Source organism: Dipodomys spectabilis, unplaced genomic scaffold (assembly GCF_019054845.1).
Source record: "Dipodomys spectabilis isolate Male_0828 unplaced genomic scaffold, ASM1905484v1 ptg000273l, whole genome shotgun sequence".
NCBI lineage: Eukaryota > Metazoa > Chordata > Mammalia > Rodentia > Heteromyidae > Dipodomys > Dipodomys spectabilis.
The window spans coordinates 4,474,832-4,493,005 of NW_024870950.1; the positions used below are offsets into that span (position 1 = coordinate 4,474,832).

At 43.9% G+C, this 18,174-nt stretch overlaps 1 protein-coding gene across 1 annotated transcript in view; it reads left to right on the top strand.

The window, feature by feature from the left end:
* Window positions 1-1,724: 1,724 nt before the first annotated feature.
* Window positions 1,725-18,174, top strand: part of Glg1 (golgi glycoprotein 1) — an 86,675-nt gene continuing 70,225 nt past the window's right edge. The window contains exon 1 of the mRNA XM_042700934.1: window positions 1,725-2,260. Within this exon, the coding sequence (XP_042556868.1) occupies window positions 1,757-2,260 (504 nt within the window). The 5' untranslated portion in view covers window positions 1,725-1,756. The remainder of the gene's footprint in view (window positions 2,261-18,174) is intronic.

The following is an 18,174-nucleotide window of genomic DNA, read 5'->3' on the forward strand; positions in this document are numbered from 1 at the left end:
CTCATGGACTTTTCTGCCCGAGCTGGCTTTGAACCATGATCCTCAGATCTCAGTCTCCTTAGTAGCTAGGATTACAGGTGTGAGCCACCAGCACCCAGTGGTACCACATTTTTTGGATGAGTAGTTTTGTATCTTGGCTATTGTGTATAATGCACCTAGTCCTTTTAATTTATAAATATATAAAAATATATGATTTACTTCTTATTGGGGTGCTGAAGATTAACCCCATGCTCTGTATACACTAGATAAATGTTTTACCACTAAATCTCCAGCGCCTATTTTATTTTGAGGCAGGTTCTAATTTGCCCAGGGTGGTTCTTAACTTTTTCCTTTTTTTTTTTAAATTTAATTTTATTTATTATTATTTTTAATATTTTATTTTATTTGTGAACATACTGTACAGAGGGGTTACAATTACATGGGCAGGATAATGCGTACATTTCTTACCAAGTATTGCAGCCTCCTCCTTTGTTTACCCTTCACATCCCTTCCCAGCCTCCCCCCTCCCCCCCTTTTTTTTTTTTTTCGTGGGTCATGGGGCCTGAACTCTGGGCCTGGGCGCTGTCCCTCAGCTCTTCAGCTCAAGGCTAGCACTCTACCACTGGAGCCACAGTGCCTCTTCTGGTTTTTTCTGCTTATGTGGTGCTGAGGAATCAAACCAGGGCCTCATGCATGCAAAGCAAGCACTCTACCCCTGAGCCACCTTCCCAGCCCTCCAGCCTTTTTTTCGTGGTTCCAGAGGTTTGAACTCTGGGCCTGAGCACTGTCCCACAGCCTCTTCAGTTCAAGGCGAGCTCTCTACCACTTAAGCCACAGCGCCACTTCCGGTTTTCTGGTAGTTAATTGGAGATGTTTCCAGGACTTTCCTGTCCATGCTGGCTTTGAACTGCGATCCTCAGATCTTAGCCTCCTGAGTAGCTAGGATTACAAGTGTGACCCACCGACGCCCGGCTCTTTCCTTCTTTCTTTCCCTCTTTCTTTCTTTTTCTCTCTCCTTCTTTCCTTCCTATCTTTTCATGCCAGTCTTAGGGTTTGAACTCAGGGCCAGAACTACTCAGTCCCTGAGGATTTTTTTTTTGTTAAGACTACTGCTCTACCGCTTTGAATCTATCTCCACTTCTGGTTGTGTGTGTGTGTGTGTGTGTGTGTGTTTAATTGGAGACAATAATCAATAAACTTTCCTGCTCTGGCTGGCTTCAGAGCGTGGTCCTCAGATCTCAGCCTCCTGAGTAGCTACAGCGGATGACAGGCGTGAGCCTCCGATGCCCAGCGGTCCCTAACTTTCGATGGAGCTCCTGCTTCCGCCTCCCCACCGCCCCAGGCCCAGAGGCTCCCAGGTTCCGGACACACCTGACTGGCGTGTGTTCACACACACAAAGCTTTCTTCCTCGCCGCCCAAGTCGTTGAACTGGCTACATATTCCACCGGCCATCTTGGTTGTGGCAACCCCAATTCCTTTGATTTTCTTTTTTCGCCCTCTTTCTGTAACGACAACTCAGGCAATTAGCCCACGCTCCTACCCAGGCTTTCAAAGCATTCCCAGCTCCCTGCGAAGGAACGCCACCTTCCCTTCCGCCAAGCCCCGGGAATAAGAAGCCTTTCCAGCCCGGCCTCCGCCCTCGCCTTGCTCCAGGTTCGCGGGTCCACGCCAGTTGGGGAGGGGCTCGCCGGGACCACGCAGGCCACGCCCTCGACTCCGCCCCCTTATTTAAATACGCGGCGCCGGCGGGTGCGTCGAGCTCGCCGCGGATCCAAGATGGCGGCGTGTGGACGTGTACGGAGAATGTTCCGCTTGTCGGCAGCCTTGCATCTACTGCTGCTAGCGGCGGCGGCCGGGGCCCAGAAACTCCCTGGCCAGGGTGGCCACAGCCAGGGTCAGGGCCTGGGCCTCGGGAACAACTTTGCGTCCATCGTAGGGCAGGCTGGAGGTGGCGGCCTGGCGGGTCAGCAGCTGCCCCAGCTACCTCAGTCATCGCAGCTCCAGCTCCAGCTCCAGCAGCAGCAGCAGCAGCAGCAGCAACAACAGCAGCAGCAGCAGCAGCAGCAGCAGCAGCAGCAGCAGCCGCCTCAGCCTCCTCAGCCGCCCTTCCCGGCGGGTGGGCCTCCGGCTCGGCGGGGCGGAGCGGGGCCCGGCGGGGCTGGCGGGGGCTGGAAGCTGGCGGAGGAAGAGTCCTGCAGAGAGGACGTGACCCGCGTGTGCCCCAAGCACACCTGGAGCAACAACCTGGCGGTGCTGGAGTGCTTGCAGGACGTGCGGGAGGTGAGAAGGCGGGAGAGGCCGCGGAGGCCGGGCCTGGTGCGGGCCCCGGGGTGTCGCGGGCCCGGGGCGCCGCGGATGTCGGCCGGCTGCCCGGCTCGCTCCCTCTGTGCGGCGCTCGCTCTCGCCCTCCCTGCCCCTCACACTGGTGCATTCGGGGAAGTGAGCCCCACCTCTACCCCCTTCCCGGGCCCTGCTTTTCTCTTCCCGGTTGCAGGGGTCTGGCAGAAGATCTCGGCCCCGGGCAGCGGTCCGCCCAGGCCCCGAGTGTGTTTCTGTTTGCTCCCGTCTTTTGTGTGATGCTGTATTTGCAGAGTGTGGCTCCTTCCGGAAACCCAGTGGAGGATTTTTGCCGGCAGTTTCGACCAGGATAATTGGGAGCAAGTCATCTTAAACATGAAAAAAATGGAAGATTTTTTTTTTTCGTGGTGTTATTTGTTTTATTTTGTTTTTGGTTATGTTAAATATCTATTTAGGTAGTCGCAATAGGTTTTGTTTGGGTCGGAAACCTGGATTCTGTTCTGATGTGGATTGTAGCCACGGCAGAATTTTCTCTTTACCCAGTTTCTTTTGTATATGTAGTAAAAAATAATTTCTGCTATTTACTTAGTGTTGAAACTAATGTATCTGTGTTTTTTTTTCTCTCCACTTCCTTTGGTCAGTTGGTAGAGAGCCTCATTTTTAGTCTACTACTTGAACTGAAGTCCTGAATTTTGAAAGTTAGGGCAGCATTTTAAGCTGTGGTACATAGGCAGTGTTTGTGATTGGATTGAGGGGTCCTTCTGATGTCTGAATATAATTTTAACGATCCTTCTCCCCCATCTTACTGGAGATAGAAATACGAACCTCCCACATACATAGTGCTACAAGCCAGAACTACATCCACAGTTCTTAACAGTATCTTTGTGTATGTGTGTGTGTGTGTGTGTGCATGTGTGTGCAGGTGCATGTGTGTGCGTGTGTACGTGTGCTGGGCCTGGATGCTGTCTCTGAGCTTTTTTCACAAGCTAGTGCTTTATCAATGGAGCCACAGCTCTACTTCAGTCTTTTTGGTGGTTATTTGGAGATAAGAGATTCATTGACTTTCCTGTCTGCCAGGCTTCAAACTGTTGACCTTAAGATTTCGGCTTCCTGAGTAGCTAGGATTACAGGAGTGACCCACGAGTGCCTTGCTTTAACAGTACCTCTTAATGAGTTTTTAGATCTTATGCTATTTGTATAAGTCATTTAAGAGTTGCTGATAATTTCTGTGCGTGTTTGTGTGTGTGTGTGTGTGTGAGTGTGAGTGAGTGAGTCATGGGCTTTGTCCCTAAGCTCTTTTGCTCAAGACTACCACTTTGAGCCACAGCACCACTTCCACTTCTTTTTGAGTGGTTAATTGCAGAGAAGAATTGAACCCCCATCTCTGCTTCCTAAGTAGCAGGATTACAAGCTTGAGCCAGTGCACAGCTCCAGATGTTGATTCTTTCTTTCTTTCTTTTTTTCTCTTTCTTTCTTTCTTTCTTTCTTTCTTTCTTTCTTTCTTTCTTTCTTTCTTTCTTTCTTTCTTTCTTTCTTTCTTTCTTTCTTTCTTTCTTCCCTCCCTCCCTCCCTCCCTCCCTCCCTCCCTCCCTTCCTTCCTTCCTTCCTTCCTTCCTTCCTTCCTTCCTTCCTTCCTTCCTTCCTTCCTTCCTTCCTTCTCTCTCTCTCTCTTTCTTTCTCTTTCGTGTGGTCGTGGGGCTTGAATTCTGGGCCTGGTCGCTGTCCCTCAGCTCAGCACCACTTCCAGTTTTTTCTGGTGGTTTATTGGAGAATTTCACGGACTTTCCTGCCCTGGCTGGCTTTGAACCATGATCCTCAGATCTCAGCCTCCTGAGTAGCTAGGATTACAGGTGTGAGCCACCAGTGCCCGGCATGATAATTTCTTTTTATTTTTTTATTTTTTAATTTTTGGGTCCGGTCGTGGGGCCTGAACTCTGGGCCTGGGTGCTGTCCCTCAGCTCTTCAGCTCAAGGCTAGTGCTCTACCACTTGAGCCACAGCGCTACTTCCGGCTTTTTTCTTACGTGGTGCTGAGGAATCGAACCCAGGTCCTCGAGCATGCAAGGCAAGTACTCTACCACTGAGCTACCTTCCCAGCCCTGATAATTTCTTTTTTTTTTTTTTTTTTTTGGTCGGTCGTGGGGCTTGAACTCTGGGCCTGGGCGCTGTCCCTCAGCTCTTCAGCTCAAGGCGAGCGCTCTACCACTTGAGCTACAGCATCACTTCCGGTTTTCTGGTGGTTTATTGGAGATAGGAGTCTCACGGTCTCTCCTGCCCGGGCTGGCTTTGAACCGCGATCCTCAGATCTCAGCCTCCTGAGTAGCTAGGATTATAGGCGTGAGCCACCAGCGCCCGGCTCCTGATAATTTCTTATCTAATGCTGTAAACCTAAGTGCATGTTTGACAATTTTTAAAGTCTGAAGGTAAATCTTCAAAAGTCTAGATAATTGTAATTAGATCCAAAGGTTAATAAGTAGAAAGAATCTGATTTCAGGGCTGGGAAGGTGGCTCAGTGGTAGAGCGCTTGCCTTGCATGCTCGAGGCCCTGGGTTCCATTCCTCAGCACCACATAAGCAGGGGAAAAAAAAGCCGGAAGTGGCACTGTGGCTCAAGTGGTAGCGTGCTAGCCTTGAGCTGAAGAGCTGAGGAACAGCGCCCAGGCCCAGAGTTCAGGCCCCACGACCGGACCCCCAAAAAAAATTTAAAAAAAGAAAAAAGAATCTGATTTTAGTTCCTTTGGGATATTTTATCTTACAAATTATTCATGCTAGAGGCATGGCTAAAGTGCCATGCCTCACAAATGGGAGAACCTGAGTACAAACCCAAATACTACAAAAAAGAAAATAAAGACTTGTTCAAGGCCACAAGTTCACTTGTTTGGAGAAATGTACTGTTCTTGATATTTCCTCTTTCACTCCAGTGTAATATTTGCTTTAATATTTTTTACAAAAATAATTCAGAAAAAGACATTTATAATTAAGAGACTGAGTTTTTAGAGCCACCAGAAGTTTGGGACTGGGGGGGGGGGGGTGGAAAGAAGACTGAGATTTGAGCTTGGGGCCTTTTGCCCTTGGTTTACTTGCCTGGCTGGTGCACTATCCCTTGACCCACACAACCCTGCTTTTTGCCAGTTGTTTTGGAGATGGAGGACTATGTATGTGTATATATGTATATGCTGGTCCTGGAGCTTGAACTCATAGCCTGGCCACTGTCCTTGATCTTTTTTGCTTAAGGTTAGTGCTCTACTACTTTGAGCCATGCCACCACTTCCCATTTTCTGCTTGTTATTTGGAGATAGAGTCTCATGGACTTACTTGCCTGGGCTGGCTTTAAACCCTGGTCCTTATATCTCAGCCTCCTGAGTAGCTAGTATTACAGAAGTGAGTCACCAGCACCCAGCCTTCAGCAGCCTTGTAGCAGATACAGCTAAGACCTTAACTCTATCAAACATTTTGAATTTTTATATTTGGATTTTGAGGATGTTTAATAGATGTTTCTAACTAAGATCCTAATAATAGTGGCCACACACATTCTCAGTGGATTGTGGCAGAAGTAGGACATTGTTAGGGAAAGTTTCAAAATGTGGTCAATCCAAGGAGTGAATGTTTCTGTGCTTTACATAACACTTGGCGACATTTATTTCCAAGAGCAGTGATCCTTTGTAGTGTGGGTAGTGGCCATAAATGCCATAGATTTGTCTAATTTTGAAGTCTGTTTAATTTAGTGGGTACTGTTTTTCTTACATTTAGTTAATACAAAGAAAATAACACAGGCCTGAAATTTTAATCTCCAACTCCTACTATTGACTTTATGATTCCTAAGAAGGATATTATTTCAGAAACTACATTTTTTTCTTTCTTTGAGGAGATACTAATATGTAAATGCTGAAGGTGTTAGGTCTTGTGTTTCCTTTTTGTAAGGTTCCAGATTTAATTCTGGAATTCAGAAAAAATAATTGTCATCTGGTTAAGAATGAGTAAATTAATGGATGTGGTTTTATGTTCCAGAGGAGGAAAGGTGTCATGTAAATTGGAGGTGCGACTGCTTTGGGGCATGGGAAGAGCCAAATTTCCAATTTGATGGATTTTCCTCTAAGTTTCAGGGCTATTTGCTTGCTACCCAGGCATTCTACCACTTGAACCACACGACTTCAGTTTTTTTTTTTACATAGGATCTCACACAGTTGCCTAGCTGGCCTTGGAGTTTATCCTCCTTCCTGTGATCTCCCCTCTTAGCTGGGATCCTAAGTGTGAGCTACCTTGCCAGCTTTTTTTTTTTTGTCCGTCTTGGGGCCTAAACTCTGGGCCTGGGTGCTGTCCCTCAGCTCTTCAGCTCAAGACTAGCACCTTGCAACTTGAGCCACAGCACCGCTTCTGGCTGAGGAATTGAATCCAGGGCCTCATGCATGCAAGGCAAGCGCTCTACCACTGAGCCAACTTCCCAGCTCTAGCCCTTCTTTTTTAAGATAGAATCTTGCTATTTTTTACTTGGGCTGGCCTTAAACCACAATACTTACATATTTGCCTAGCTTTTCCTCCAGTTTTATACATTGAAGTATTGAAAGAAGAGTACCACATGTATTTCTGTTTTTTTTTTTTGTTGTTGTTTGTTTTTTTGTCAGTTGTGGGTCTTCACCTCTGGGCCTGGGTACTGTCCCTCAGTTCTTCAGCTCATGGCTACAGGGCCACAGGGCCACTTCCAATTTTCTGGTAGTTAATTAGAGATAAGAGTCTCATGTACTTTCCTGCTTGGGCTGTCGTTGAACCAAGATCCTCAGATCTCAGCCTCCTGAGTAGCTAGGATTACAGGCATGAGCCACTAGCACCTGGCCTTGTATATGTTGTTTAAGAGGTATAGTTACCAAAGAAACTAAAAGGATATTTCATTCCACTTTGAGAATTGCTTACATCTGACTTAGGTGTTTTGTTCGTTTGTTTTGCCAGTCCTAGGGCTTGAACTCAGAGCCGAGGCACTCTCCCTGAACTTCTTTTGCTCAAGGCTTGCACTCTACCACTTGAGCCACAGCACCATTTCTGGCTTTTTCTGTTTATGTGGTACTGAGGATTTGATCCCAGGGCTTCATGTATGCTAGGCAAGTACTCTACCACTAAGACACATTCCCAGCCCCTGACTTCCATGTTTTGAAGAACAAATTATGTAACATTGTATAATGTACTATGTTGTCAACAAAATCAAAATTTGTGAATAAGGTAGTAAAATTGCAGATTATTTCAGTTCCTTCCTCCCTCCCTCCCTCCCTCCCTCCCTCCCTCCCTCTCTCTCTCTCTCTCTCTCTCTCTCTCTCTCTCTCTTTCTTTCTTTCTTTCTTTTCTTTCTTTTTTGTTGTTGGTCATGGGGGCTAACTCTGGGCCTGGGCGCTGTCCCTCAACTCTTCAGCTCAAGTCTAGGGCCCTACCACTTGAGCCACAGCACTACTTCCAGCTTTTTTCTACTTGTGGTGTTGAGGAATCGAATCCAGGGCCTCGTGCATGTGAGGCAAGCACTCTACCACTGAGACAACTTCCCAGCCCATTTTAGTGTTTCTTCAGGCACTTTGACCATATTTTGAAGGTAGGTGTTTATGGGGTAATTTCTTTTTTAACATCATCAAATGAGTCATGCTTTTAAAAAGCAACTGTGCCCAAAATGCCCACTCTTAGGTAGTAGATGAAATAGTGGTGATGGTGGGTGAGTAGGCCTGATTTCATGTGAATGTGTGTGTATAGTACTTCCGTTATCCCCACCCTTTTAGTTTGGGAACATAGTGTTGGGAGACTGACATTTGAAAGCAAATCTCAGACACAGTGTTATTCCACTTATAAATATTTCAGTGTATGTCTGTGATAAAATACGTAAACAAAACAACCAAAGCTGAAGTATTATTTTTGTGTATAGCTGCACCATGAAATATTTCTTCTGAATTTCGAAGTGCCATCTTTAGATCTATCCGTCTTAAAATTATAAATTTGTGGGCTAAAGTAATACACAGAGTGAGTGTTGTAAATGTTTATTTAAGATGAACCATTTTATATATTGAACAGTAATTGACATTTTAGCATTACAAACCATAAACCAACTCATAGGTGAAGATACTTGCTAGTCAATTCTTTTTTTTTTTTTTTTTGGTTGGTCGTGGGGCCTGAACTCTGGGCCTGGGTGCTGTCCTTGAGCTTCTTTTGCTTAAGGCTAGCACTTTACTACTTGAGGCACAGTACCACTTCCGGCTTTTTCTGTTTATGTGGTACTAAGGAATTGAACCCAGGGCTTCATGTATGCTAAGCAAGCACTCCACCACTAAACCAAATTCTCAGCCCATAGCAGGTCCTCTTTGATCTAGAGACCATATCTTTCCAGTTTCCTCTGGTAGTTGCAGCAAGGAAAATAAGCATGTGGGTGTTGAGGATGTCACCAGTTTATAAATGGACATACAATGGGACTAGAATCCTCTTCAATATAAAAAACATTGATGCTGGGTACTGATAGCCCATGCCTGTAAACCTAGCTACTCAGGAGCTGAGATCTAAGGATTGCTGTTTGAAGCCAGGCTGGGCAGACAAAACCACAGGTCTCTTAGCTCCAATCAGTCAGTAAACACCTGGAGGTGGAGGTATGGCACAACTGAGTGGCAGCAGTAAGAATGGGGAAAGGGGGGAAGCCAAGCAAGTTCAAGGCCTTGAGTTCAAGTCTGAGTGTCAGCATACACACACACACACACACACACACACACACACACACACACACACACACACACACACACACACACACACACACACACACACACACTAAAAACGAAACAAAAAAAAGATTAAGTAGTAACAGTTCTTATGGATCAAAGTATTGTAGATTTTCCTGGGAGATGGACCTTCATTGTCCAACAGTGTTGACTTAATTGCTAGTGTGGGTCTATTATGCACAGAATTTTTGCCTAGTGAAAAGATTTTCAAATCCCAATTTACCTGAAACAAGCTTTGTATTAGTGCAGTAAAGGAATTATTATTATTTTTTTCCCCTGAATTGGATCCATGGAACAGCACAAAAAATGAACTGGGACTAGAGCTGTTACTGCCATTAACTACTTGTGTGACTGAGCAAGTTACCACTCTAACAAGGTGGTAAATGAGACTTCTGGGTAATAGTGCAATTTCTAAGGTCTTTGTTATCTAACCTATGTGAATTGTTTCCTGTAGGAGTATATTTTATGGTTTCTAGATTTATATGTGTACTGTCTCCTGACTCCATATTTTTTCAGAGGGAAATAGTAATTTGAAACAGCAGTTAATCCAAATACTATTTGGCTTTAGGACATGATTGTTTCATTTGAGCCAATAAGGAATTTCCTTTTATGCTAACTTAGTGGTTGGAAGCAGTTTTAACCACATAATCAAGACATTATTGATCTCCTATTATATAACTATCATTTGTGGAAGAACACTAGTATTTTAAGACATCATCATTGCTTACAGTTGGTTTGATAAATGAGAGTGTGATCAAGAAGCAATTATATGGGTGTTAATCACTTGATGTCTGTCATGCAGACAATAAATTCTTTAGGGCAGTGAAATAAGCACAAGTCAGGGTTTAAATTTGGGTGGAATCCAGCTCTGCTGTTCTTACAGAGTGAAGATGTACAGATTCAAGGGTTTTTTTGGTGGTTTTGTACAGGATCTTGGGGTTTGAACTTAGGGCTTGGGTGCTGTCCCTGAGCTTTTAGTGCTCAAGGCTAATGCTCTACCTCTTTTTTTTTTTTTTGGGGGGGGGGGGTCTGGTCATGGGGCCTGAACTCTGGGCCTGGGCGCTGTCCCTCAGCTCTTCAGCTCAAGGCTAGTGCTCTACCACTTGAGCCACAGCGCCACTTCCGGCTTTTTTTTTCTGCTTATGTGGTGCTGAGGAATCAAACCCAGGGCCTCATGCATGCAAGGCAAGCGCTCTACCACTGAGCCACTTTCCCAGCCCCATAATGCTCTACCTCTTGAGCCACACTTCCATTTCCAGCTTTTTTTTTTTTTTTTTAAAGCAGTTAATTGGAGATAGTTTCCCAGACGTTCCTGTCTAGCCTAGCTTTGAACTGTGGTCCTCATTTCTCAGCCTCCTGAGAAGTTAGGATTACAGGCTGGAATTCAAGTTTGACGTACTTGATTTGGGTCAGAGGCAGAGCTCATGTGGGAGATTGGTTGTCTATCATGGGCAAGGTCCCTGGGTTCAATCCCTAGCACTTCCAAAAATTTTGAAAAGAGGTCATTATATTTTTGAGTGCATATTAAACTAAATAAGGTCTGGGAAGGTGGCTCAGTGGTAGAGCACTTGCCTTGCATGCCTGAGGCCCTGGATTCGATTCCTCAGCACCACATAAGCAGAAGGAAAAAAGCTGGAAGTGGTGCTGTGGCACAAGTGGTAGAGTGCTAGCCTTGAGTTGAAGATCTGAGGGACAGCGCCCAAGCCCAGAGTACAGGCCCCATGACCGGACCCCCCCCCCCAAAAAAAAGAAAACAAAAGCAAAAAAAAAAAAATAAATGTAAAATTAAAATGTATATCAGCAGTGTTTACTGCCTGAAATCATCTTGCATACCACACATGCACATGTTTTGGTAGACACTGAGACTGGATTATCTCTTTAAGATTCTCCCAGCTTTGGTGCTTCATAATTTTGTGACATGAGAAAACATGTGCAAGATTCGTAAGCACAGATGAAAAAGGAGATGCTTTGGGGAATTAAAGAGCCAGTCTGACTGAAATAGTATCGAGGTTTTTTTTTTTCATTTTCTAGCATGTTAAAGGTTCAATATCCACTAGTTCTCCAGGTAAAACCTAAAAATGAGAGAGAGAGACAGACTGTGTGTGCGTGCGTGAGTGTGTGCGTGCGGGCTTAAACTCAGGGCCTAGGTAATATCCGTGAGCTTTTTGCTCAGGGCAAGCTATGTACCACTTGAGCCACAGCTCTACTTCCAGCTTTTTGGTGATTAATTGGAGATAAGAGTCTTAATAAATTTCTTGCTTGGAGTGGCTTTGAACTGTGATCCTTATATCTCAACCTCCTAAATAGCTAGGATTACAGCCTTAAGCCACTGGTGCCTGGCAGCTTTGTGGGATTTTTAAAATTAATTTTTATTTTTTATTTTTTTATTGTTATAAAGGTGATGTACAGAGGGGTTACAGTTACATAAGTCAGGTAATGAGAACATTTCTTTCTGGACAATGTCACTCTTTCCCATTCTCTCTCCCAGATTTTCCCTCCCATCTCCACTCACAAGTTGTATGATTCATTTTCAACATAGTGTCTAGTGAATACCACTGCTACATTTGTTCACCCTTTGTCCCTCCATTTCTGTATAAATTCTATATAAATCACTGTTAAATGTTGGAGGATACAAATAGTCATACGTAGGATTTATAGAAGTTTTTTCTATATGCTCTGTCCTAAGGGTCTAGAGGCCTTTTAGGTTTCAAACGTCTTGTTTCTTCCTGTGAAAGACACTTTATTGTTTTATAATATAGAAACCTTATTTTTATTTATTTATCTTTCTTCTTTTTTGGAACTGGGGATAGAAGACAGGATATTGCACTTGTTAGGTCAATGCTTTGCTACTGAGCTACATCCTAGCCCTATTTTTATTTCTTTTTTAGTTCTAGAGTTTGAACTCAGGACTCCATGCTCACTAAACAGGTACTCAACCACTTGAGCCATGCTGCTAGAAATTTTTTGCTTCTAGTTATTTTTCAGGTAGTCTTCTGTTTCTGCCCTTGGCTGGCCTCAGACCCTGACCCCCTTCCCAATGGTCTCTTGAGTAGGTGGGATGACAGTTATGCCTATCTTCCTATTGAGACGGAGTCTTGCTAACATTTTGCCCAGGCTGGCCTACCACAGAACTGCCAGTCTCTACCTCCAAAGTAGCTCGGATTCAGGAATAATAAAAAGATCCTTAAAATATTTTTTGGGGGGGCTAGGAAGGTGGCTCACTGGTAGAGTGCTTGCCTTGCATGCATGAGATCCTGATTTGATTCCTCAGCACCACATAAACAGAAAAAGCCAGAAGTAGCACTATGGCTCAAGTGGTAGAGCACTAGCCTTGAGCTGAAGAGCTCAGGGACATTGCCCAGGCTCAGAGTTCAAGCCCTATGACCAACAAAAAAATATTTTTGGGGGAGAGGGAGGATACGGAGGAATAAACTCAGGACCTTGCACTTGCTAGGCAAACAGTTTACCACTTTCATTCCTACAGCCCCAATCTCTTTGGGTTTTTTGTTTTTCTTTTTTTTTTTTTTTGGGGGGGGGGGGTCCAGTCCTGGGGCCTGAACTCTGGGCCTGGGCACTGTTCTTCAGCTCTTCAGCCCAAGGCTAGCGCTCTACCACTTGAGCCACAGCGCCACTTCCGGCTTTTTTCTTTTTGTTTATGTGGTGCTGAGGAATTGAACCCAGGGCCTCATGCATGCAAGGCAAGCACTCTACCACTGAGCCACCTTCCCAGCCCTTTTCTTCTTCTTCTTTTTTTTTTTTTTGGTCGGTCATGGGGCTGGATATTTTCTTTTTTTTCTCCCTTTTTTGGTGGAGGTGGGGGGTTGAGGGGGTTGGGGCTAGGGTTTGAACTCAGGGCCACAACACTGTCCCAGCTTTTTTGCTCAAGGCTGTCACTTTACCCCTTTCAGCTGTACCTCCAACTTTCAGCTTTTTGATAGTTAATTGGAGATAATTATCTCATGGCCTTTTCTGCCTTGGCTGATTTCAAACTGGGATCCTTAGATCTCAGTCCCCTAAATAGATAGGATTTTAGGCATGAGCCACTGGTGCTCATGTACTGGGATTATTAGCACATACTACCATGATTGACTCCAGCCTTTTTTTTTTTGTCTGTCATGGGGCTTGAACTCAGGGCCTGGGCACTGTCCCTCAGCTTTTCAGCTCAAGCCTCGCACTCTACTGCTTGAGCCACAGCACCACTTATGTTTTTTTCTGCTTATGTGGTTCTGAGGAATTGAACCCAGGGCCTCATGCATGTAAGGCAAACACTCTACCACTGAGCCACCTTCCCAGTCCCTAACTCCACACCTTTTGTATATGTTTCTTGTATAGACTTTGGAGTAAGCTCAAGAACATTTCTAGAAGGTGATAGTGGTAGATGCCTAGAGGCTGAGACAGGAGGATGTAGAGTTCCAGGCTTATCTGAGTTGTGTAATTCTGTCTCATCTTCTTAGTCCTACCCCATACCTCCAAAAAGAACATTTTTAGAGTCTTTACCAGATATTTAAATGTGCATACTTTTTGATTATGGAGTGCAAAAAATCTCATATTCCATTCTACCAAGTGTTCTTTAGTTCTTTTGGTCTAATGAACTGCATAGCAAAGGAAAACTCCATTCTCACATATTAGAGGGAAAAATAGTTCTCATCTTTTGAAGATGGTATTACTTAAAACCAATCTCTGTAGACAAGAATAACTAAAACATAGCTATTTTTTTTCCCTTTTTTTTTTTTTTATTGTAAAGCTACTATACAGAGGGTTACAGTTACATGAGTGAGGTTATGAGTACACTTCCTCTTGAACATTGTTACCCCCTCCATTGTTTTCCCCCTACCATCCCCTCCTTCCCTCCCTTCCCCGAGGTTCTTTTTTTTTTTTTTGATTGTGATTAAATGATTACATAATTTCAAAGTCACAAGTTCATTCTAACTTCCCTGGAGCAAATTGTCTACCACAGTCTGTAATATATAACAGTGTTCACATGTTATATACCATATTTGTGATCAGCAGCATGGGGATATTTAGTAGTGGTTCAACCAGATGAGCGGGAGTTCTTTGTTTCTTAAGTCCTGTTAGTTTTGTCGTATCACCTAACATTTTGGATTTAGCATCCACTTATCAGGGAGACCATGTACCGTTTGTCTCTTAGTTCTTGGCTTACCTCGCTCAACATGATTCCTTCTAGCTCCATCCATTTCCCTGCAAATGCCATTATTTTGTCATTTCTAATGGCTGCATAATATTCCATTGTGTATAGATACCACAATTTTTGGATCCATTCATCTGTGGTGGGGCATCTAGGTTGTTTCCATATCCTAGCTATTGCGAACAGTGCTGCAATAAACATGGAGGTGCACGTGTCCTTGTATATTGGTTCCTGTTGTTCAGGGTAGATGCCTAGAAGTGGTATGACTGGGTCGTAAGGGAGGTCAATCTTTAGCTTTCTAAGGACCCTCCAGACTGCTTTCCAAAGTGGTTGTATAAGTGTACATTCCCACCAGCAGTGTAATAGGGTTCCTCTTTCTCCACATCCCCTCCAGCATTTGTCGTTGGCTGATTTGTGGATGTGGGACATTCTGACTGGGGTAAGGTGGTATCTCAGGGTTGTCTTTATTTGCATTTCCTTCACCACCAGGGATGATGAACATTTCCTCATGTGTTTCTTTGCCATTTTTATTTCTTCATTTGAGAAGTCCCTCTTTAGTTCCCTTGCCCATTTAGTAATTGGTTTGTTAGGTTTGGGAGGGATTAGTTTCCTGAGTTCCCTGTATATACAGGATGTTAACCCCTTGTCTGATATATTGCTGGTAAATATTTTTTCCCAATTAGTTGGTTGTCTTTCTAGCTTAGTTGCGATAGATTTAGCTGTGCAGAAGCTTTTTATTTTAAGGTAGTCCCATTTGTCGAGTCTCTCTCCAACTTGTTGTGACCCTGAGACTCTGTTCAGGAAGTTCCTTCCTGTGCCTATTAGTTCAAGTGTCTCTCCTACTCTGTCCTGTAGTAGTTTCAGAGATTCAGGTTTAATGTTAAGGTCTTTAATCCATTTTGAGTTGATGTTGGTGCATGGTGATAGGCTGGGGTCCACTTTTAGTTTTCTGCAAAAACATAGCTATTTTATCATCCAGAAGTGGAAAGTATTGATTGTATCTTTTTACCTGTATAAAGCCAGAAAAAAAATAATAATCACTGAAGGTTTTCTGCAAATTGATAATGTATCAGAGGGAAGTAATCCATAAGAGCTGTTGCTTCTATATTGCTAAGATTGGAACATTTCTTTTTTTTTTTTTAATTTTATTTTGTGAACATACTGTACAGAGGGGTTACAATTACATGGGCAGGATAATGCGTACATTTCTTACCAAGCATTGCAGCCTCTTCCTTTGTTTACCCTTCACCTCCCTTCCCAGCCTCTCCCCTCCCCCCTCATGGAACATTTCTTTAGCCTATGAAACAGTTTATAATACTGAAGTCTAAATATTAAACTTAGCACACATTAAGGACAGTGCAAAATCATTTTAGTATGTAAGCCTTTCACAGGAAATAAGGCAGCAGAATTAGTTTTGAAATAGTTAAAACTCTGTAATCTCACATTAAAGCTCCATTTGATAAGTTTATTACTTTATTTAGTATATTTAGTATGTTTATTTAGTATATAGATAAAATCTTTTAGTGGATTTTGGGTAGAATTTCTTTTTTTCTTGCCAGTCCTGGGGCTTGAACTCAGGGTGGGGCACTCTCCCTGGGCCTCTGTGTGCTCAAGGCTAGCATTATGCCACTTGGGCCACAGCTTCACTTCTGGCTTTTTCTGTATATGTGGTACTGAGATATTGAACCCAGGGCTTCATGCATGCTAGGCAAGCCCTCTACCACTGAGCCACATTTCCAGCGTGCCTCCTCCTCCCCCCCTTTTTTTTTAAGAGAGGGAAGGGAAGAATCTTCCTGTGTCCCAGGCAGCCCTTAGTTCCTGGGCTCAAGAAACCCTTGGCCTCAGCCTTCTTAATACTCATTGCTTAGCAGGAGTTGTTTTTTGTTTTTGCCAGTATTGAGGCTTGAGTTCAGGGGTCCTTGCTCACCTGCTCAAAGTTTGTACTCGAAGCTGGCACTATACTATTTGAGCCATGCTTCTAGTCCAACATTTTTTCTGGTTAATTGGAGATAAGATCTTGCAGACTTTGCCCCCCAGGTTCCAAACTACAGTCTTCCAGATTTCAGCCTCCTAATAGCTAGGCATAAGCCACTGGCCCCTGGCCTAGGTATAGTATTTCTCTGCATTGATCTCTGCTATATATAAATAGTAAATAATTGAGAATAATCTAGTACCAAAGAGTGATTAAATAAATTTTTGTCCATACAGTTTATTTGTATAGTTGTGAAAAAGAAAATGATTGTGTCTTATATGGAAAAAAATCTCAAAAAAAAATTTTTTTTTTTTTTTTGGGTCCGGTCATGGGGCCTGAACTCTGGGCCTGGGCGCTGTCCCTCAGCTCTTTAACTCAAGGCTAGTGCTCTACCACTTGAGCCACAGCGCCACTTCTGGCTTTTTTCTTTTTTGCTTATGTGGTGCTGAGGAATCGAACCCAGGGCCTCAGGCATGCAAGGCAAGTGCTCTACCACTGAGCCACCTTCCCAGTCCCAATCTCCAAGATTTATAGCTCAGTATTGTGTGTCACCTTTTTCTTTTCTTTTTTTGTTATCAGGGAGTAGGAATAAGAAATATAATAGGGACTGAGGGTATAGCTCAATATTAGAATGATTGCTAGTATGTGTGAAGCCCTAGGTTTTTTTCCCTAGTATGAAAAAAAGAATTCAGTGTTTGCTTGAATTTGTGTAGAGGAAAAACCAGGAGGGTGAGTGTGAAACTTTTCGTTGTGTATGTGTGTCTCTTTGTGTATACCTATTTATTTATTTTGGGACAGTACTGGGATTTAAACTCAGACAGGCAGGTGTTCTACTGCTTGAACCATTCCTCCCAGCCAGTGTTTTCTTGGTTTATGTTTTGTTTTTAATAGTGTTTCACTTTTTTGGGGGGGAGGGTCCGGTCGTGGGGCCTGAATTCTGGGCCTAGGCGCTGTCCCTCAGCTCTTCAGCTCAAGGCTAACACTCTACCACTTGAGCCACAGCGCCACTTCCGGCTTTTTTCTTTTTGCTTATGTGGTGCTGAGGAATTGAACCCAGGGCCTCAGGCATGCAAGGCAAACGCTCTACCACTGAGCCACCTTCCCAGCCCCGGTGTTTCATATTTTTGCCAGCCTAGACCGAAATCTTCTTTTAACAATACCTTTCAAATAGCTAGGATTACAATTATATACTAACATACCCAGAGTCAACTTGTTCTTGGAACTTTTAGCTATTAATAAGTCATTTATTTACCAGCCTACAAGTAAAAGATTTCCATCTAGTTTATGAGTTATTTAGGGTAAAACTTAACTGCTACATCAGACCACGTAGTATCAGTGGCTTAACACAGAAGAGATATTGTGGGAGATTCTGTGCCACCTGATGCTCCCAGACCCTGTTCCTTCCATCTTGTGCTTTGCTCATTTCCTTGGACTTTGGAGCCTCTCCCTTCCCCTCCCCTTGATTTCAATTCAATATGTTAGTTTTATGAGTACATTCTCCCCAATCTCGCCCAACTCCACCTATCCCCTCCGTTTTCCTAGTTGCATTTTCACATATGTATATTTTCCCACCTTTCCTCTTCATTTGTCTGCCTCCCTCCCTTTGTTCTTACCTCCCCAGAACTTTTATATTTTTATATTTTATTTTTTTAATTTTTGTCGGTCATGGGGCCTGAACTCTGGGGCTAGGCACTGTCTCTCAGCTCTTCAGCTCAAGGCTAGTGCTCTACCACTTGAGCCACAGCGCCACTTCCGGTTTTCTGAGTGGTTTATTGGAGATAAGAATCTCATGGACTTTCCTGCCTTGGCTGGCTTTGAACCGGGATACTCAGATCTCAGCCTTCTGAGTAGCTAGGATTTACAGGCGTGAGTCACTGGCGCACAGCCCCTAAAAAGTGTCAAATAGAAAGATGTCATGACAAATAGTCAAGGAAATTGTTCTTGAGACTATGGATTAATGGCAGAGCACCAGGGGCTCACACCTGTGATCTGAGCTACTCAAGAGGCTGTGATCTGGTAGTTGCAGTTCAAAGACAGCCTAGCCTA